The 23,027-nt window shown below is 37.2% G+C and overlaps 1 protein-coding gene across 1 annotated transcript; it reads left to right on the forward strand.

The window, feature by feature from the left end:
- The first annotated feature begins 1,070 nt into the window (after window positions 1-1,070).
- On the forward strand, window positions 1,071-22,985 carry LOC148113413 (uncharacterized). The gene is made up of 4 exons (XM_087871548.1): window positions 1,071-1,766; window positions 19,347-19,413; window positions 21,720-21,908; window positions 22,795-22,985. The coding sequence occupies exons 1-4, from the start codon at window positions 1,071-1,073 to the stop codon at window positions 22,983-22,985; spliced, it is 1,143 nt and encodes a 380-aa protein (XP_087727674.1).
- The last annotated feature ends 42 nt before the right edge of the window (window positions 22,986-23,027 follow it).

The following is a 23,027-nucleotide window of genomic DNA, read 5'->3' on the forward strand; positions in this document are numbered from 1 at the left end:
TTCTAAAACTTCCTTACATTTTCTTATTACTTCATATAATATTCATTAAATCTTTATTTAATTATTACTTCCTCAAATTTAAGTCTTATCTCTAATCTTGAAAATATACCAATTTGACATTTAAACAAAGTTCTTAGTTCAAATAACACAACATAATACAATTACACAATTATTTCCCTACATTCTGTCTATTTAACAATACCATTATCTAAAAACCCTTTACATGAGAGGACTTCCAGTGGCACCGTAGGCGTTGATGGTCGCTCCCTTTGGAGCGCTAGCCCCGCGATCGCGTTAAAGCCGCTAGAACAGCAAAAATCAGCTGTCTAGTGGCTTGGAAACTTTCCCCTTGGGAAAAGGGGGGAAAGAGAGCAGCTGGGTGTGGGTAGAGCTCCCCAAGAGCCCCAGGAGTAATTCTGGGGCTTGAAGGGTGAGAGCTCCCTGGAAGCCCGACAGAGTTCTGGATCCGAGATGCTTCTGCTTTAAGCAGAACAAGATGCTGCCACCACCCCTGCAACAATCTTTCAAAATACTGGATACAAAAGCAGGCAGAGCAAAGGCAGGAGTGATCATAATTGCAAGTACCAAACTTTAACTCTGAATGTGTATTATATACTTCCTTCTGGATTATTAAGGGAAGAAAGAGAAAGGAAATGGCGCCGGAGCTTTAATGGGGCATGGAAGTGAAAGTTAAGAGCAAAGTATCGTCCAGTGCTGACAGCCCCTGTTTAAAAGTATTGGATTTTACTTTAAAAGAATGAAGATTTAAAATTGACTTTAGATGAATCAAAAAGTTTACTGAGGACTGGAAATGAACTTGATTTAGTGGACTTATTGTTTTGGCTGTTGCAAAAGTTTAAAATTAAAACTGAAAATTAGAAAATGGCTTCAAGGCAAATAAAAACTGTTGTGGCTAAAAGTGCTGGGGGATCACCAGCTCAACTATCTAAATTGCAATCTTTGTCAGCTCCAATGGAACCACAAATATTAACCTGGAAGCTTTGCAGGAAGCTTTAAAGACACAAGCCTCTGTTTTAGAGGAAAAAATTACTTCTGTCTTTGAAGAAAAAATGCAGGATGTGGCTGAAGAGATGGCAGAAATTAAAGAGGTAATTCAAATTCGAAATAAGGAAATCAGAGAAGATATTGTTTTGGCATTTCAGGGTCTGGCAAGCCATATTGAAGGGCTAAAAGTGGAAGAAATTAATCAATCCAATGTGGATTTGGAAAATAAAATGGGCGAGGTCCAGACAAAGATGGAGAGGGCAGACTTAGAAGTGACAATGATACAATATAGGGTGACAGAATTTGCCCTGAGAGTAAGAGGCCTGAGAGAAAATAATCAAGAGAATTTGCGAGAGACCTTTGCAGAAGCCTTTGCACAGATAATTGGAGAACAAAAGGCAGAACTTGAATGGCAAATTGACAAAATTTATCGTGTTAACTCATGGGTTGCCAGACAGAAACATTTACCAAGAGATATTGTAATCTACTTTACAACAAGGAGGATACAAAATGAAATTTTACAAGCTTCCTACAAAAATAAACTTCAAGTGGCAGGGCAGGAGGTTTTAATATTGAAAGAAATTCCTCCCAAAATGCTGAGAAGCAGAAAGGACTATGCTTTTTTGGTGGAAGAACTTAGAAATCGCCAGATACAGTACAGATGGGAGGTTCCAGTTGGATTAGTGGTGAATTACTCAAGAGAAAGATATTGTCTCAATACAGTTTGGAAGGCAAGAGACTTTTACACAAATGTATTAAAGGTTGGATGCCCACTGTCCCCAGAAGCTAGAAGAAGAAAGGAAGCAGAGGAGGCAAGAAAGGGGGAGAAAGAAGAAATGCAAGCATAGGCCCAAGGAGGGGTTTTGATTACTCAAGAAGACTTAATACAACTCTCGGGCACTGTTCAAGCTCCGGTGTTATTGGAAAAAATAGAGGAACCAAAGGATCAGAGACAGACCTGAGCGGCAACTAAGCACAGAGAAGAATTAAAGGTGCAGCAAGTTCAGACGAAAATTCAAGAAATCACAAAAACCGAAGCAGTGGGAGGAGCAAGGCCGAACAGGAAAATGCAGGAAGATTTTCAGCTGATGCTCCAAAAGCTTCAAGGTGCCAAGAATGGCAACTAGATTTTTAACTTGGAATGTCAATGGTTTAAATTCACCGCAAAAGAGGAGGAAAATATTTCATTATTTGAAACAGTACAAAAATGAAGTAATTTGTTTGCAAGAGACACATATTAGAATGAAAGATCAAAAATATTTGATAAACGCAAGATTGGGAATACATTTTGTAGCATCTGCACCAGAAAAGAAAAATGGCATAGTTATATACTTAAAAAAAAGATTTAGTAGCTAGACTAATTGAAGCAGATGATCAAGGAAGATATATAGCAATTGAAATTTTAATAGGGGGGAAAAATACTTTTAATTGGAGTATATGCACCTAACCAACAACAAGAAAAATTTTACAAGCTTTTACATACCAAACTAATACAATGGGATTACAAATCGTGTATATTATTGGGTGATTGGAATGGAGTTTTGGATACTAAAAAAGACAAAAAAGGACATTCGCAAAATATTCAAATGCGCGCTAGATTGCCTAAATCTTTCTTTGATATGATGGAAGATATGGAGTTGAGAGATATCTGGAGAAAACGGAATGTTGAAGAAAAAGACTTTACTTTTTTTTCTGATAGACACCAATCCCTTTCTAGGATTGACTTTATATTAATTACTAATGATTTTCTTTCTAGGGTGAAGAAGACGAAGATATGTCCAAGAACATTAACAGATCATAGCCCGGTTTGGATGGAACTGGAACATGAAAAGGGACCCAGGAGGTCCTGGAGGTTAAATGAAAATTTGTTTAGATATGAGGAAAATGTGAAAGAATGTAAAAAAATTTTGAAAGAATTTTTTATTATGAATATGTATAAAGGTACATCTATGGAAGTGGTATGGGATGCAAGCAAAGCATATATGAGAGGTATTTTAATATATTTGAATAATAAACATAGATGTAGACAGGAAAAAAATGGATTGATTTAGAAGAGGAAATAAAAAAGAGAGAGCAAGTATTAACATTGAACGCAGCAGATAAGAAAACAGAAGAAGCAATTAATTTATTGTGAGGGCAATTTAATATGTTGATGGCAGATCAGGCTGCAACTAGTCTGCAATATGCTAAACATAATACTTTCTGTAATGCTAACAAACCAGGTAGATGGTTAGCATATTTGTTAAGGAAAAAACAAAAGCTACATACTATAGAGAAAATAGAATATAAAGGTAAAGAGGTGTATCAGCAAAACATGATAAAAAAGGATTTTTAGAATTTTACATGAGGTTGTATGCTAGTGATAAAATTCAAGGTATAGATATAGATAGATATCTACAGAAGGAGAATATTTCTATAGTTACAGAAGAGCAAAGGGAAGGTTTGAATCAACCGATAACCTCGGAAGAAATTGTCTTAGCAATTAAACAGTTGAAAGTGGGTAAAGCTCCTGGGACAGATGGATTGACAGCTCTTTATTATAAAAATTTGCAGTTAGAAATGGTGGAACCACTTAAGGAATTATTTATTAAAATACAATCTGGAGGAGATGTACCCTCATCTTGGAGAACAGCATTTATTTCTTTGATTCCAAAAGAGGATCAAGACCATAGTCAGCCAAAGAACTATAGGCCTATATCGCTTTTAAATACAGATTACAAGATTTTTGCTAAAATATTAGCAAATAGGTTAATGTTAGTTATGCAACAAACGATTCATAATGATCAAACTGGTTTTATAAATGGGAGACAAATGAAAAGTAACGTAAGGCAAATAGTTAACATATTGGAATATTTGGGGAAGAACAACCGTCCCTGCGGCGCTTATATTTTTGGATGCGGAGAAGGCATTTGATCAATTGAATTGGAATTTTTTATTGAAAATAATAGAAAAGATGCAGTTTGGAGAGTATTTTACACAATCTATTAAGGCAATATACCAGAAACAAACAGCACAAATAATAATTAATGGTAGTTTAACAGAAACTTTTAATATTGAAAAAGGAACAAGACAAGGATGTCCTTTGTCCCCATTACTGTTTATTTTGACTTTGGAATTTTTGCTGAATAAAATAAGTGGTTCAGATAAAATAAAGGGAATTAAAATTAGGCATTATAATTATAGATTACGAGCATTTGCAGATGACTTGGTTGTTACTTTAACCCAACCAGTGCAATCTGTTATAGGTTTAATGGATATAATTAATCAATATGGACAAGTATCTGGATTTAAAATAAATGTAGGGAAAACAAAAATAATAACTAGAAATATGACTATAAATCAAAAAGAAGAAATAGAAAGAGTAACAGGATTTGAAATAGTAAAGAAGGTTAAATATTTAGGGGTTTATATTGTGACTTCAAATGTAAAATTATACAAGTATAATTACGAACCGTTGTGGCAAAAAATACAGAAAGAGATGGAAAACTGGAAAAAACTACAGCTGTCTTTGTTGGGAAGAATAGCAACAGTAAAAATGAATGTTTTACCAAAGTTTTTATTTCTTTTTCAAATGATACCAATACTTAAAAAAGATGCAAATTTGAAGAAATGGCAGAAGGGTATCAGTAACTTTGTTTGGGCAGGAAAGAGACCGAGAATAAAGCAAAAAAATAATGCAAGATATACGTGAGAGAGGAGGTCTCAAAATGCCCAATTTAAGATTGTATTATGAGGCAGCTGCCCTTTCAGCAATTAATGATTGGACTAACTCAACAGAAGAGAGAATATTGAATATAGACGGATATGATTTGGTATATGGCTGGCATGCATATTTATTATATGATAAAAAGGTGGATAAGAATTTTAAAAATCATATATTAAGGAATGTGTTATTACGTGTCTGGAAAAAGTATCAATATAAACTAAACAATAAAATACCTATATGGGCAATACCCAGACACGCGATAGAGAATATAAGTGTAGAACAAAAACAAGATGTGATTACTTACAAAGAGCTTCTTATTATGGAAAGAGGCACATTGCAGTTAAAATCTTTGAATGTATTAAAAGAAGAAAGGATAATTCAAACTTGGTTTCAGTATGGACAGCTGCAAGCTAGATGGAAAAAGGATCAGAAAATTGGTATTTATTTATTTATTTATTTATTTATTTATTTATTTATTTATTTATTTATTTATTTAATTGAATTTCTATACCGCCCTACTCCCGAAGGACTCAAGGCGGTGAACAGCCATAAAATAAAACACATACATATACAAAATTTAAAATCGAATAAAATGAATTAAATAAATTTGGCTGAATTAATACCCATAATTTAAAATACCCATATTTTAAAATACATTAAAATTTAAAATTTGCACTTATCTTGCAAAATGAGGAAAACTTGGTAAAACAAATTAGAGGCCAAGGTCAAATGCACATAAAAAGGTTGTATAATGTACTGATAGAGATAGATTCAGAAATGGAGTTAGTCAAAGACTATATGATAAAATGGGCACAAAATATTGAGGAACCAATAATGATGGAAATGTGGGAAAAAATATGGGTTAGAAATGTAAAATTTACGCAAGCCCAAAACTTGAGAGAAAATTTTTATAAAATGTTTTATAGATGGTATCTAGATCCTAAAAAGTTAGCTTGTATGTATCCAGGTTTACAATCCAAGTGTTGGAGATGTAAGTGTGATGATGCCATGTATTATTACATATGGTGGACATGTAAAAAAATCAAGGCATTTTGGATAAAAATATGGTGGATTATGCAAAATATTCTTAAAAAGAAGATAAAGTTTACCCCACAGTTGTTTTTATTGGGTATAATTACAGATTGTACGGTTATAGAGACTAATTTGATTTTGAACTTAATAACCGCAGCCAGACTTTTGGTGGCACAGTACTGGAAGAAGGAAGATCTACCTACTATTGAAGAATGGACACTAAAAGTAGTGAATTTAGCGGAGATGGCTAAAATTTCAGCATATTTGAAGGATCACTCAAATGAAAGATATATATTGGAATGGAGAAGATGGATTGACTATATTCAAAATAAATATGGGACTAAAAAGTTTCAAATAGTTTATGAATGAAAAAAAAGGATATTTAAGGGAATTCTTATATTTAGTCATGTAAAGGGGAGTTAAAGTGCAAGAGGAAGATAGGAGTTTATAGATAGTTTGCATATGTTAGCTTATGTTTGTTAAATGCTATACCCTGTATTTTGCTCTGGGAAATCCAGGGTGGGAGGGGTGGGTTGGGAGGGGGGAGGAGGGGTGGGAAAATTGTTTGTAAATTTTTTTAAAAAAACTTTTCAATAATAATAATAATAAAAACCCTTTACATGAGTCTTATTTAGTAAATTATAATCCTATATCATTTCTCCTGGTTTACTGAGGAGCTCTGGGGGATGAAGTGGCATAGACGAGGCCTAGAGAGCTGTTGGAGAGCCAGTCATTCCGAATCTGACCGATTTCAGTTAAGGTCGGCCACACGGGCCTACCTGGTGTAGTTGGCAGCGGCAAAGCGGCGCTACTTCACCAATGTCATTGCATCCACAGAGAATCGTCCAGCTGCCCTGTTCAGGGTGTCCCGCTCCCTCTTAAATCAGAGGTTGAGGGAAGACCCTTTACAGGGACGAGCTGAGGAGTTTGTTCAGCACCTGTTGGACAAAATTGCTCAGATTTGGGACGGCCTGGACTCTGACTGGACAGAGTCAGACGAGGGTGAGACAGCAGGTCTTGTGCTTTGGGAAGAGTTTGACTCTGTTACCCCAGAGGAAGTGGACAGGATCATGGGGAAGCTGAGTGCGGCCACATGTGTAAGTGCGGCCACATGTGTGTTGGACCTGTGTCCCTCCTGCCTGGTTTATTCAGCCCAGGAGATGACATGAGGCTGGATCCAGGCGGTGATAGCGGCTTCTTTGAGGGAGGGTAACTTCCCGACCGCCTTGAAGGAGGCGGTGGTGAGGCCCCTCCTCAAGAAGCCGGCCTTGGATCCAGCTGTCATTTTCGTCCAGTCTCCAACCACCGCTTTTTAGCGAAGGTTGTCAAGAATGTGGTGGCACATCAGCTCCCGCTGGTCCTGGAGGAAGCGGATTACCTTGACCCGTACCAATCGGGTTTCAGGCCCGGGTACAGCACGGAGACGGCATTGGTTGCGCTGGTGGATGATCTCTGGAGGGCCCGGGACAGAGGTTATTCCTCTGTTCTGGTTCTATTGGATCTTTCGGCAGCATTTGATACCATTGACCACGGTATCCTGCTGTATCGCCTCGAGGGGTTGGGAGTGGGGGGCACTGTTTTACGGTGGTTCTCCTCCTACCTCTTGGGTCGAACGCAAGCAGTGTTGACAGGGGGCAGAGATCGACCTCGAGGCTCCTCACTTGTGGGGTGCCCCAGGGGTCGGTCCTCTTGCCTGCCCCTGAGTTTGCTGATGATACTCAGCTCTTTATTTCCACCCCGAACCAACCCAGCGATGCCCTCAATGTGATGGCCCGGTGCCTGGAAGCGGTACGGGTCTGGATGGGTAGAAACAGACTGCAACCTGGCCAAGACCAAGTGGCTGTGGGTACTGGCATCTCGGTTCAGGGGAGAGGTGCCATCACTGACTATAGGGGGTGAAGTTTTGCCCCCTGTAGACAGGGTGCGCAACTTGGGCATCCTCCTGGATTCATGGTTGAGCTTAGAAGATCATATAATGACTGTGACCAGGGTGGCATTCACCCAGATACGTCTGGTGTGCCAGTTGCATCCCTACTTGGACCGAGATGCTCTATGCACAGTTACTGATGTGCTGGTCACCTCACGGATTGACTACTGCAATGCTCTCTACATGGGGCTGCCCTTGAGGACCACTCGGAAGCTTCACCTGGTGCAAAATGCAGCCGTGCGGGTTGTGATGGGAGAATCCCGATACTCCCATGTTACACCTCTCCTGCTTTGCTTGCATTGGTTACCGGTTGCCCTCTGGGTGAGATTCAAGGTGCTGGTGATGACCTATAAAGCCCTACTTGGCTTAGGCCCAGGATATTTGGCGGACCACCTACAGCCAGCAATGATACCCCATTGCCCGGTTCGCGCCCATAGAGAGGGCCTGTTCAGGGTGCCGTCGGCTAGACAGTGCCAGCTGGTGGCCCCCATTGGTAAAGCCTACTTGGTGGGTGCACCAACCCTCTGGAATGAACTTCCCTTGGAGCTCCGATTAGCACCTGACCTTCGCACCTTCCGTCGTGAATTAAAAACTTGGCTTTTTAAATTGCTTGACCTGGTCTGATGGGGGTTTTTAAGGGTTAAATTTTAAATTTTTTAGATTTTAGATTTTATTTTGTATTGTGGCTTGTGTTTTTATTATTGTGAGCCACCCTGAGTCCATTGGGAGATAGGGCGGCATATAAGCCGAATAAAATAAAATAAATAAATAAATAAATAAATAAATTTCAATTTTCTTTTCTTTTTGCTTAAATGAATGTATTATTAAAAATATTCAAATTATTACAATTGTTATAGATATTTAAACAATATCCCAATTATTATAGCCATCAATTTTCTTGAATAATATCATCCAACATCTCAATAAAAATTAATTCATTATGTCCATTGATATATTTCCATCTATATTTAAATTCTAAATATCTGTAACATATTCTTCTCTCCTTTCTATCTTTGTTTCTCTCTCCCCTGTTTTACCCTATCTATCCCATTGTTTCCCCTCTCTTTCTTTTCCTCTTATTTTACCATTATTAATCTCAGTATAATCATTAAATCAAAGTCCTGGACTCTTGTATTTAACTCTATATTCCTTAATATTTTTCAACCTTTTTCTTTTATCATTCCACTGTTAATCCCAGTATAATCATATTTATTTTTACTGTTAATCCCAGCATAATCATCTTATTTTTACTGTTAATCACAGCATAATCATCTTATTTTTACTGTTAATCCCAGCATAATCATCTTATTTTTATTGTTAATCCCAGCATAATCATCTTTATTTATTTTTTTCATTGTGAACCCCAATGTAATCTCTAGGAAGCTCCTTTTTATTATTACTATTCACATCTTCAGTAATTTCTTCATATTTAATCATATTGTCTTTATCTTCTTTATTTTCAATCTCTGTGTCTTGCTTCTCTGTCTTCATTTTCCTGTCTGCTTATGTGTACTCTATTTCAGCTTTTATGTCCTCTAATTTTAGTCATCCATACAACATTATAATTATTTCTCTTATTTCCATTTTCCATGGCAAGTACATCAATTTAATAATTTCTCTAATTTCCTGCACCATTTTATTTTTTTAAGTTAGTATTGTTCCGATTATAAAAGTTCCATTGTATTCCCCCCTTTCCCCCCCCTCAAAGTCAAGCCACTTGCAGACAAAGAAATCCTCCCCCAAAAGTTCTCACGGCTCTTATCTGTAAAGTTCACACTTTTCCAAAACAAAGACCAAGTTGCAATTTTTCCTTTTTACTCCTGAAGGTGTCTCTCCAGCTTCCAAAAACTCAATTCCATTCATCCCTCCTGCTCAATGCTTAATCCGGTTGCCCTAGCTTCGTAGCAGCTGCAATGGCTGCCATCCCCCGCCGCCGAGTCATAGAGAGTTTCCTCTGACCTTTGAGGTCAGAGGTGCCTCTCTTTCTTCCCCATCCTTACAGGATGGTTCTGGTCTGAAGACCCATCGGCAGCGGTTCGTCAGTCCAGGTTTTTGCGGGGCTCATTAGAGCCCGCTATTTCCCCTACTATCTCGCCGCGACGCCAAACTGGAAGTCGTCTTAGCCGTTGTTGAACAGAGAGAGAGATATGGAGAAATGAGTAGGAAAAGCGCATATGAAGAAAAGAACAACAGTTTTGTTGCCCCTCACCTCTTCATGAACACAACATGGAAATGTTACTGTGCAGCTTGTTCAAGACACTACTGAAAAACAGTTGTATTTTATATATTTTATATGCCTCATTTTATAAAGGTATGAAGTGTAATGCCATGTGAATTGATGATAAACATGTGAATTGATGAAAACAAAATTATCAAAGGATAATGGAGACAACAGACCATTTGTGTGCTTGTACCATGAAAAAATAATAACCTAATGAACTTTTTCTCATTTGTTGAGACGAAATCCAGCTGAAAACCTCTCTGTGTCCTAAGATCATTCAAGGCCCTTGACTCTCTGGTTTAGTTCATGGATGTTCTGCTTTCACTTTAATTCAGGACTTCAATGGGGAAGATTTAATTGCGGCTGCAGGACACATAAGTATTTCATTAAGATAGTGCAAAGCTATTATTATATTGACTTTTTATGAACATCTGAGATTTCTGGAGTCTTAGACAGAGAAAGAGCTCTGTTAAGGGGTTCCTAACATGTACATCTCCATGGACCTGAGACAAACTCTGAATCATTCTGTGCCTACTGAATCCGGATCATCTAATTACATCCAGAGTCTAATTTATCTGTTCTAATACTTGATGGCTTTTGTAGGAACAAAATGAACTGGTTCATTATGCATCTTTCATAAGATTTACGTAATCATGTTAATTAAGATCTGAAAAAGAATGAAGGTTCTGTAACACTAAGCTTGCTCAACTGCAGTTGTTTCTCATAGCAGAACCTTCAGACCAGGAACAGTAATGAAGCTCCGAGATGCAGCTTTATTCCATGAATCAGACCCAAGCAACTATCCCTACTATTCAGTGGTGAAATTCAAAAATTTTCCCAAACCAGTAGTAAAATAATTCTTTTTAAAAAAGTTTTTAAAAAGTTCTGACAATCAGCTGTGCTGCGCGATGATCTGAACTTTTTTTTTACTTTTTAAAAGCATTTTTTTACTACTGGTTCAGGTGAACCAGTAGCATTTTTACTACCAGTTCGTGTGAACTGGCCCGAACTAGTAGCATTTCACCCCTGCTACTATTGCATCTTAGAAAATTTGTTTAATTCTCCTCATTCATTCAGTCATTCATTCATTCATTCTACTTAATTGATTTTATTTCTATTGCATCTTTTCCTTCAAAGTACCCTGTATGATAAAGTACCCTGTATGATAAAGTCCCTTTATTTTTATTTCTTCAAAAACAATTTTGTCAGTTTGACTGAGCTGAGAGAGAGTTACAGACAAAAAGTCAGATTCCATGGTTGATAATGAACTTGAACATTATTGGCATGAAATTGGCAGGAAGAAATAATCCATAATTCACTTAGTGTTTTTGATTCCTTGGGTCTGAGCGTAATTGGGAACTTAGTCTTAGTCTTGAAAATTAACAGGAGAATTTACTTCTAATAAAATTTCCTTACCAGTCTGGAAAGTTGGACATATTTTTAGCCTTTGTTGTTTTAATGATTTCCATGGTCACAGATACATTGAAAATTTGGGGACTCCACTGTATTTTTTTCTTTTTTTAAAAAAATATATATTTTCCATTTTTCCAATTTACATAACAATAAGCATTTTTTAACAGTACTGTGTCATGTGTCTCTTACAGTTATCTACATTTATTTCTATACATTTTTGTTTCTCTGTTCTAACCACTTATACCACTTATCCCAAACCTCATAAAATTCTGTTTCTTCCTTGCCTTTTATTTCTAGTGTGAGCTTATACATCTTGGCACATTCTAATATCTTATGTCTAATCCTCTCATTGGTTGGTATATTTTCAAGTTTCCAACACTGGGCATAAACAATTCATGATGCTGTTACTATATATAAAATGATATGTTGGAGTTGCTTCTTTATCCTTTCATTAATTATTCCTAATAAAAATAATTCAGGTTTAAATTCAATTTGTTCTCCTGTTATCTTTTGTAACCATCTCCTTATCTGTTCCCAATATTTCTTTGCTTTGGGGCATTGCCACCACATGTGATAAAATGTTCCATTCTTATATTTACACTTCCAGTAGTCCAGTTTCACATTTGCGTACATTTTAGCCAATCTTGCCGGTGTTAAATGCCACCCATAAAACATTTTTTACTGATTTTCTTTATATGCGGTCGACAATGTTAATTTTACAGTTTTTGTTCCATAATTTTAAATTTGGGATTTTGGGATTTTAGATTTGGGGGTTTTATAATTGAGCCAATTATTTAATAATTTTAATTATTTTTAAATTTTGTCTGTCTTTGTGCTTTTAATCAGGCTATACACCACCCTGAGTCCTTCGGGAGAAGGGCGGTATAGAAATAAAATTATTATTATTATTATTATTATTATTATTATTATTATTATTATTATTATTATTATTATTATTATTATTATTATTATTATTTTATTCCTCTAAATTTATATTACAGCCTATATTTTGTGCCCATGCTATCATTGGACCTTTCACTATTTCTTCTTCTATTTATATCTCTAATAGATATTTATATGCTTTTGTTATAAATTTTTCTTCCTTGCCTGTCAATATTCTATCCAATTGTTGTGGACCCCTTGAATTCCTTATTCTTCCATATCTTTTCTATATCTCAACTGTGTCTGTAGATATGGCCACCAGTCTATAATTATACCCTGTTCTTTTAATTCTTCATTTGATTTAAGCTTCCCCTGGCTATCTAATAGTTCTTTATATCTTATCATCTTTTTTTAAAATCTAATATGTTCGGATAAACCGTTGCCTCCATTGATGAAACCCAGTTTGGCAATTTCATATAATGTTTCCTTTTAACCTTTCCCCATGTCCATATCAATGCTTCTCTTATTTGATGTCGGTAAAAATATGAGTGTGCCTTATTACATTTATCCCATAGGAAGGCATGCCAACCTGCCTGTAGGTCATGTCCTTCAATCATTAAAGCCCTTTTATTGTCTAAGTTTATCCAGTCTGTGATCCATAATAGCAGCTTGATAATAAAGTTTCCATTGGGAGTCCAAAGCCACCTCTGCTTCTACTATCTTGTAACATTTTCATATTTATCCGTGCTTTCTTACCCAGCCAAATAATTTTTTTAATAATTTTATTTAATTCCTCAAAGAATCTCCTTTCCAATTTTATAGGGACTGTCTGGAATAGATATAATAGTTTTGGCAATATGTTCATTTTAATCACTGCTATCCTTCCTAGTAGTGATAACTGTAATTTCCCCCAAATCTCTAAATCTTTTTTCATTTGTTGTATCAGTTTTTTATAATTATCATATTTTATTGAAGAACACATTACAGTGAGCGAAATTCCTAAATATTTAATCTTTTTTTCAATTTGCAATCCCAAATCTTTTTCTAATTCTTTCTTTTCTTTTTCAGTTAAATTTTTTACTAACATTTTAGTCTTTTCTCTATTAATTTTCAGTCCTGCCACTGTCCCAAATTTTTCTATTTCATTCATTAAGGTGTTTCCTGTCTCTAGTGGCTCTTCTATGAAGAACACTAGGTCATCAGCAAATGCTTGTGTCCAGGGGTGAAATGCTCCTGGTTCGGACCAGATTGCCCGATCCGGTAGCGATGGAGGTAGGTGGTTCAGAGAACCGGTAGCAAAAATCTCTGCCCCCCCCCCAAGGCCAAGCTGAGCCGTGCAATCATCAGAAGCTTTTTTTTATTATTTTTAAAAGCATTTTTTCTACAACCTCTTTGGCCAAAAAAATGCTTTTAAAAGTAAAAAAAAGCCTCTGATGATCGTGCGGCTCAGCTGGGATCGTCAGAGGCTTTTAAAAGCATTTTTTCTCTCCTCTGAAGAGGTTGTAGAAAAAATGCTTTTAAAAGGCTTTGACGATCCCAGCTGAGTTGCCTGATCGGCAGAGGCTTTTTCTTTTAAAAGGTTCTGACGATCCAAGCTGAGTTGCCTGATTGGCAGAGGCTTTTTTTCTTTTAAAAACATTTTTTCTACAATCTCTTAGGCCGAAGAGGTTGTAAAAGAAATGCTTTTAAAAGCCTCTGATAATCCCAACTGAGTTGCCTGATTGGCAGAGGCTTTTAAAAGAAAAGAAGCCTCTGCCGATCAGGCAACTCAGCTGGGATCATCAAAGCCTTTTGAAAGCATTTTTTTACAACCTCTTCGCCGAAGAGGTTGTAGAAAAAATGATTTTAAAAGTAAAAAAAAAAAATTGGCCACACCCACCCAGTTACATTACCCCCACCACCAAGCCACGCCCACAGAACCGGTAGTAACAAATTTTAGATTTCACTACTGCCTGTGTCTTATATTCTTCTCTTTTTTTTACCTTTAACCTTTTAACTATTGTATTTAATTTGGGTTAGCAGCACTTCTAATGTCAAGATGAAAAGCAGAAGTGACATTGGGCATCCCTGTCTTACTCCTTTGTTTATTTCGAATTTCTCTGTGTTATCCCCATTAATTATCACTCTAGCTTTTTGTGTCGTGTATATTGCCTTTATTGTTTTCTCAAACTTCCATCCAAATTTCATATCTTTGATCTGTTTGAACAAAAACTGCCAATTAAGATTATTGAATGCTTTCTGTGCGTCTAAAAATATTAGTGCCACCTGTTTTTCAGGATGTGCTTCATAGTACTCTAAGACATTTAACACCGTTCTTATATTGTTCCTAGTTTGCCTTGTAGGTAGAAAACCATTTTGGTCCAAAATTTCATTTAATATTAATTTCAATCTTTCCACAATTATACTAGTAAAAATTTTGTAATCTGTGTTCAACAGTGAGATTGGCCTGTAATTTTTTTATTTGTTTGGGATCTGTACCTTCTTTTAGAATAAGGGATATATAAGCTTCAGTCCAGGAGTCTGGTAATTTGGCCTTCTCCAATATATCATTATACACTTCCAGTAATATCATTTCAAAATCCTCATACAAACTCTTATATACCACCCCTGGAAGTCCATCTGGCCCCGGGGTTTTATTACTTTTTTGTTTTTGCACTGTTCTTCTTAATTCTGTGGCTGTTATCTCTTTATTTAATATTTCCCTCTGCTCTTCTTAACCATTAACCATTAAGTATTGTTTTATGTTCTCCTCATCTATTTCTTCCTTTTTATATAGCACCTCAAAGTAATTATGGATTATTTTTTTCTTTTTTTCCATTTTGTAATGTAACTCTCCGTTTTCATCCTGTAATTCCTGAATCAATCTTTTTTCCCTATCCTTTTTTAATTTATAGGCTAGCCACCTCCCAGGATTGTTTGCATGTTCAAAAGAAAAAGTTTGTTTTGCCGCTTTCAGTTCCCTTGCCCTTTCCTCTTGCTCCACTATATTTAGTTTATGTTTAGCCAGAACCATTTTCCCTTTAATTTTTTCATCCTGGGGCACCCTTTGTAATTTAGATTCTATTTTTTAAATCTCCTCCTGAAGTATATTTTGCATTTGCTTTTTCTCCTTTTTTTGGGGGGGGGCTATTTAAGCTATCGCTATACCCCTTAGGTACACTTTAGCTGTATCCCATATAATTTGTAATGATGTTGTTTGTTTTGTATTTTCTTTAAAAAATAATTCCATTTCTTTTTAAATCTTTAAAATAAATTCTTTTTCCTTTAAAATTTGGAGATTCAGTGTCCACCTTCTCCTAACTTTTTTCTGTCCTTTCCAAATTATTTTTAAGGGGTTGTGGTCAGCCCAAGTATTTGGCATTATTTCTATTGTTTCTATTTCCTTTCCTACATCTCCATTCATCCATGCCATATCTAATCGGGACCAGGATTTATGGGGGTTCGAGAAAAAAGTGTATTCCCTTTTTAATTTATTCAATTCCCTCCACTGATCGAATAAATTGAGTTCATGTACCATATCAAAGAATGGCCCTGGTAGTATTTTTCATTTCTTTTTATTTTTCATACTGCTAACATAGTCCTTTTTTTCGTTCACCACCGCATTGTAGTCTCCTACCATGCAAATATTTCCCTGTTCCATTTCTATACATTTTTCGTGTAATTTGCTGTAAAATTCTTTTTGATTCTCATTTGGGGCATAAATTGTCACCAACAACCATGATTTCTGCCCAATTTGTAGTTCTATCATTAAAACTCTTCCATCTATATCTTGATATTTTAATTTAGCCTTTATCCCCTCCCTGATATATACTGCTATTCCCCTCTGTTTTTGTTCCGCTAATGCTGTGTATAGTGTTCCTAATTTTGGGAATTCCAAACATTTTCTATGCTGCTTTTTTATATGTACCTCTTGTAGGCACACTATATCTATACCTTGTTTTGCTGATTTTGTTAGTATTTATTTTCTTTTAGCAGGGGCATTTAATCTGTTAACATTAATCAATATTAGCCTAATTTCTTCTTCTGTTGTTCTACTTATATATTGATTTCTGTCTTCTATTGATTCTAACATCTCTTTATGGTCGTGTTCTCAAACCTGCTCCTTCTCCTTCCCTTTGTCCCTTTTCTTTCTTGCTTTCTATCTCCAGTTCTATTTCTTTTAGCTCCTGTTGCTGGTCTTCCTGACTTCTAGATTCTAATTCCTCTTTGCTATTTCTTCCACCCCCATCAGCTGATCATAGAGTTCTTGTGCCTTGCCTAGATTGTCTATCTTGATCTTTCTCTCCTGCCATGATACCAACATCACTTCTGGGATTAACCATCTAAATAGTATATTTCTTTTAATCAGCTGTGCAGTCTCTTCTCTGCTCTCTTACTTTCTTTGGGACTTGTTTTAGTGTTTGTATTTCTTTATCCTTATAAATCATTGGGTCATCTCTTGTAATCTTATAAATTATGTCTCTGACTTTCTTTCTCACAAATCTTATATGAACTTCTCATGGCAGTCTATTGTGCCTAGCATAGTTTGTGTGAATTCGGTATGAGTCGTCAATCTCCAATAATATTTCTTGCCTATCCCTTTGTAATGCTCCCACTATCAGCCCTGCCATAATAGTGCCCAAGTCTTCTTCCTTTTCTTCTATTACATTCTGGAATCTTAGATAGAATGCAGCTCTCTCCATTTCCAGGTGGATAATTGATTCTTCGAGTTCCTTGTTCATTGCCATCAATTTTTTGTCTACTATGTCCACTTTTTTTCCCCATTTGTTCCGACCTCATTTCCACTGTCTTTATTCTTTCTTCATTTTTCTCAATTGTTTGTTGTATCATCTCTATCCTATTGTCCAATTTATTCATATCTCATTTCAATTCAATATGATTTTTAGACATTGTTTCCTGCATCTTCATCGTTTCCTGAATGGGCAATAATGTTGTCTGCATAGTTTGCATGTTTGATATTACACTCTGTTTTTCTGTCCCCAGCATTCTTTCTATTGTTCTCAGATCTGATGGGGATGAGGGTGTCAGTGATGGGTTTGATGTTGTTTTTTTCCCCTGTTCTCAATGTTGTCATTGTAGTGCTTGTCATATTACTCAAGTTTACAGTACTCTTTTAATTAATTCTCAACTTAATTCAAATCTACTCAATTCCCTTTATAACCAATCTTGGCAGTACCTTGAATACAATGCTGTTTGTTCTCTTAATTCACTCTTCTTTATATCCTTATACCTTAATCCCCTTTTAATACCCTAACTTAATCCTCTTATCCTCTAATTATTCATTACCACTATATATTTATAGGAGGACTAATAAGGCATGGGGAAAAGAAAGAAGTGCCATGGCACCAGCCCGGGAGCTCTCCCACCAATGAAGAATGCAAAACAACCAAAAATTGATGAGCACTTTGCTGACAAGAGATTTGTAAGTAAAAATATCCCCCCCTCTATTTCCAACAATCTGGAGAGGTTAGAACAGGACCAGCAAAGAGATTTGACAAAACAGCAGATACTAGACTTTCCTGATCTGGGGGGAGGGGAGCAAAATGACAGCCAGCTGTTTTCACAAACAACGAGTCCAGCTACAGCCTGTATGGAAACTGAGATAAAGTCTAAAAAGTTTAAAAACAAACTAATCCAGAGTGTGGAGAGCTTACCTTGGGAGAATGCAATAGAGTTTATGGCAAAGCAATGCCTTCTTACAGCACAAACGGTTGTTTCAATATTTGAGCAACTAATAACCATCCAACATGATGTAGAGACACTGAAAAAAGATATAGCTGTTTTTCTGCAAGAACAAAATCTGGCTACAGGCACCTTCGCTAAAGTCCATACAGCAGACTTGGGTAAATCCCAAACTCAGGATAAGGAAGAGGAAAAAGAGCAAAGACCCAGGGAAACAGTTAAAGACCCTGCCAAAAAGTGGCAGCCCACTCGGAAAAACAATCCTTCTCCAGACAAGGCATCAAGAGGAGGAGGTATTAATAGAGGTATTAATAAAGAAGTTTCATTGGAAGACAGTAAAGCATCTCCTCTACAATTACAGCAATCACATCGCTCAGTACAAATACATCAGGTTGCGCTTAGAATCCATATGAAGAGAATTAATCATGGACACTAGATTACCAAGAGTGCTATACTAAATTCCCTAAGCCAGCTTCTTCACTGACACTGGGGGCAGATTGATCTCCGTGCTGTGGAGTGGCTTCCTAAGGCCCCAGATTGGAAGCGAATACTTCTGTCTTTCAAACAGCCGATCATAGCACTGATGCTATTCAAGATGAAGGCACATCTAGCCTTCTTTCAAATCTTTCCCATCAGAGTTTTCTGTGAGGAAAGGATTAAACCCTTAATTGTTAACATGCGAGCTCCCGAAGCTGATGTCTCTTCCGCATTCTCAACCTTGGAAAAGAGAGAGGAAGAAAGTGGGAAGCTTTGTCTAGTGAAGATGTACTTAACAGCACAGAAACCATCTCATTAATGCTTTTGGCGCTCTCCCAAGGAAAGAACAAGATTACATACTATTCAAGTTAGAAAATTTAAAGAAATCCTTATTGGACATAATCGACACAGCTGAACCGCTTATTGATCTGGTTTCCCCTATAATTAAGCCTCTTACTTCTCCCCCAGGGGGCAAGGATTTGCATGAAAATGAGATCATGGAAAACAGAAGCCAAGGCACACAGGGGTGGTTAGAGGCCCCAGTAGAGAAGGAGATGTTAGCATCCTTATGTGATTATTCTATGATACCTTTAGTATCACATCAAGAAATCGAGAGATGACCCACGTCAGTGTCATCAGCTCAAAGCCGAATGGAGCATGACTGAATAACCCCCTGCTCTATACCTAGAGAAGAAGCATCGGAATGGCAAGTCTTGTTAGCTGGTGCTAAATCCTCTTACTCTGAACAATTCAACCAGGAGTCGACACAGAATTTAGATGGAGCACCCCTCCTTTTAGAGAAGGCCAATTTTGTGTGTGACAACACTTCAAGTCATTGCAACAACCATACAACTTTCCTTTGTATAAATCAGATTTCCTGATGAGCTGCAAAAGAGGATCCCCTCTCCATCATAACCTGGAATATAATGGGTTGGACTGTTCCATCCAAAGACCAACTTTTTTTTGACTATATATCACAATTTGACATTCTCTTTTTACAGGAAACCTGGACCTCCGTAGAGATACAGTTAGATGGTTATTGGGTTAACTCTGTCCCAGCTATCCCAAGTAAGGTGGGGGGGAGGGGGAAAGCTAAAGGGGGTATTGTGACATTAGTGAATACATCCTTGCAATTTAAATGTGTATCACTGCCACCTTTGCAGTCATGGGTTGTGACTATCTTACTCTTACTTAAATAGGTAGAGATTTTGCTTTTCAATATCTACATTCTCCCAATCAATAAGAATAATTTGATCAACAAGATTTGGGACGGCATAGAAGATTTTATCCTGGGCTGCTTAGATAAATCCCCTACAGCAGCAATAATTATTGGGGGGGACTTAAACGCTAGGATGGGCCCAAACAATCAAGCATTATTTAATCAATTTAAGATCCATTATGATGAGAATGTACCAGGAGAACCCCTGCATCCCAGACAATTTAAAGACACTAAGGCAAATCGGGCAGGACTGTGTGTAAAACAGATGACTGTACGCTTGGACCTTTGTATCCTGAACGGTTCCACTTGGGGTGACTACCCAGCAGATTATACTTATCGGGGAGCAGGAAGAAAATCCACAGTTGATTACTGGATAATATCATATGACCTCCTGAAGTTCTTGCAGAAGATGGAAGTCGCGTCTGGAAAGCGATCACGATTCACTTATCCTTACTCTTACATTACACCAGAAATTACTAAGAGTTGGCTCAATCTACCTACCCAGATTAGAGAGCCAAAATACCCAGGTAAAAATTAAATGGACCGAGAAAAATGCAAAGGAAGTTACTAAATGGATGTTATTCCAGAAACCATAGAATTACATACATCTCTACTAAGAAATAAGTTTGAAGGACCATACTTAGAGGAGTTTGAAACTTTAATTTCAAATTTGAAATTGGTTCTCATTAAGAAAATACTAGCTCACTCCAAAAAGCCAGTTTTAAAGAACAAAAAATGGTTTGATAGAGATTGCATGCAATTAAAAAGGATATATAATAAGGAATACAGAATAAATAAAAATGACCCTTCTGAGGATCACACTCACTTCTTAAAACAGTTGAAAGCACAATATAAAACCCTCCTAAAAGAAAAGAAAAGTATGGCTTTGAAGGAGTCTTGGCAGAGATTAATTACATCAGTCAGGACAAAAAATACATCCCTTTTTTGGTACATCACCAGAGGATTGGGGAAATCCCCCCTACCCCCAACCAATCAGGTACCAATTCAGGCCTTGGAGGAATATTTTAGAGAGTTATATACAGACTATGTAAGTAAGGAGAGCCAAATTAATTTGGACCAAACTGCTTACTGGCCCCCTGTCACACGAGAAGAGGTATCCCAGCTGATCGAATCCCTTAAGGCTAATAAGGCACCTGGTGCTGATAATGTCCTCCCAGAAATAATCAAAAAGAACACCAGTTGGTGGGCCCACTTTTAGCATCGCTGTTTACATTTATAGATAAAACGGGCCGTATGCCAAGAGACTGGGGATTAGCAATTATTATACCAATCTATAAAAAGGGTAATAGAAATGATCCAGGAAATTATAGACCTATTAGTCTTCTGAGTGTTATTAGTAAATCGTATGCTAAACACCTAAACTATAAATTCCAGGATTGGGTAATTTCAGGGGGGGATAATCAAGGATGAACAAGCTGGTTTTAGAGAAGGAAGATCTATGGTGGATCATATCCTGATACTTCACCATCTGGTGCAAAAATATACATACAAAAAAAAAAATCCTCTCTCTATGTGGCCTTCCTTCATTTTAAGCAGGTTTTTGATTCAATATCCAGGCACACCCTATGGGAGAAATTAAAATGCTCTACAATGATAAACGCTTCCTTTTCCTCATACAAAAATTGTATGCCAATTCCACCTTGAAAGTGAGGTGTAATCCTTAAGGGACTTTAACTGGCCCAGTATGGGTTCAAAAAGGGGTGCGGCAGAGCTGCATCCTGTCCCCCTCCCTTTTTAACTTCTATATTAACTCCCTGATTGATCTCTTACAGAACCCTGATCTACATCCTCCTAACATAGCACAACGCAAAATTCTGATTCTCCTATAAGCCGACGATGCTGCTATTATTTCACAAACGCCCATAGGACTGAAGAGAGCAATTAGGGCAACACTTGGCTTCTGTAGACAGAACAAGTTGGTCCTTAACTTTGATAAAATCAAAAATTTTAGTTTTTGCTAAAAGACCCAGACAATACTCCTGGAAAATTGAAGGACACAGATTGGAACAGGTTAAGACATTTAGATATCTTGGGGTGGTCTTCCACTCGCAAGGGACATGGAAGGCACACCTGGAGCAGACATTGCAAGCAGCCAGTAGGTCCTCAAATGCAATTGAACACTTCTTTTATACAGGCGGAGGTCAATTAGTACCTGCTGCCTTAAAACTTTTTGAGGCCAAAACATTGGCGCAAATTCTTTATGGGGCACAAACAGGAATCCTTGCAAAGAGAAACTTGCTAGAAACTATACTAATCAAATTCCTGAGAGCCATCTTAGCTGCACCCAAAGGAACTCTAAATGCCCAGTTAAGAATTGAGACAGGTATGCTTCAAATTCAGGTAAGAGCCTGGAAGATGATGATCATTTATTGGCTAAAAATTCATTTTTTTCCAGAGGGACTGTCCCCGCTAGTGTTGACTGACAACTTCCCCTCCCCCTGGAAACAGAAGAAGAACTAAATAGGTTGCCTCTCCACAGTAGGGACAAAATCAAGCAGGGTGTGTGGGAATCAGTAGGTTATCTAAATGATCTGATCTTCCCAAAACAAAGAATAGCTTTCTTCAGAGCCAGATTTAATATTCTCCCCTCAGCACTTCTCCAGAGTAGATACAATGGAACACCAATAGCAGAAAGGGTATGCATATGTGGAAAAGGAGAAGTTGAAGATATCTCACATGTTTTATTGTATTTTTATTGTGAGTTATACAGAGTATGTAGGTCAATATACATTCTCCCCTTATTAGAGAGATTGCCAGGGAGGACAGACAACTTTTATATAGGCTTTCTCCTCCAAGACTCAAATCCGGCTACCACGCGTGCAGTGGCAAAATTCTGTCACTGCAATGTCCACAAGAAAAAAATTGGTTACCGAATTATAGTGTCAACTAGTGCCAATTTTTTTAAAAAATAAATATTTTTTAATTTTTTCAAACATAAACATAAAATATATCTTTCAAGAACGAAGTCTCGATCCGGTCATAGATAGGTACAACCGCTTACATTTCTTTAACAAGCTCCATTCACAATTTCCCATTACATCTTTTAAAATCAGAACATAAAATTTTTTAACATAAATGCTAGCATCTTAATCTAAACCATTACTGACTTTTGCGCATGCTCCAAGATGGCGACCTGGCTCTAAGTCTGCCGAGGTAGAGATGGGGGGTTTTGGCTTGTGGGGAGCTCCGGGGGCCATTTGACCATCTAGACCCCCTTGCCCAGCAAGCGCTACTTGAGGCCAGTGGACTGAGAGCTTCTGTGCTCTCTGAGACGCTTTCTAAAATGCCGAAAACAGTGTGGCAGCGAGACTCCAAGGAACAGCTGATCCGCAGTCGCCACGAGAAGGGTGAGAAGGGCGGCGTCCGTGGTTTATGGATGGCGGTGGCGGCAGCAGTGTAGATAGTGAAGCGGCAATGAAACATGCTGGGGAGCCTGCCGGCA

This window comes from Pantherophis guttatus, chromosome 5, assembly GCF_059756535.1.
Source record: "Pantherophis guttatus breed Tessera chromosome 5, ASM5975653v1, whole genome shotgun sequence".
Classification (NCBI taxonomy): domain Eukaryota; kingdom Metazoa; phylum Chordata; class Lepidosauria; order Squamata; family Colubridae; genus Pantherophis; species Pantherophis guttatus.

Coding starts and splice junctions, on each gene's coding strand:
- LOC148113413 (XM_087871548.1), top strand. CDS start 1,071: ATGCAGGATGTGGCTGAAGAGATGGCAGAAATTAAAGAGGTAATTCAA. Junction 1,767..19,346: donor TTTACACAAATGTATTAAAG/GTTGGATGCCCA, acceptor CTCTTTTTACAG/GAAACCTGGACCTCCGTAGA. Junction 19,414..21,719: donor CTCTGTCCCAGCTATCCCAA/GTAAGGTGGGGG, acceptor TCTTTTATACAG/GCGGAGGTCAATTAGTACCT.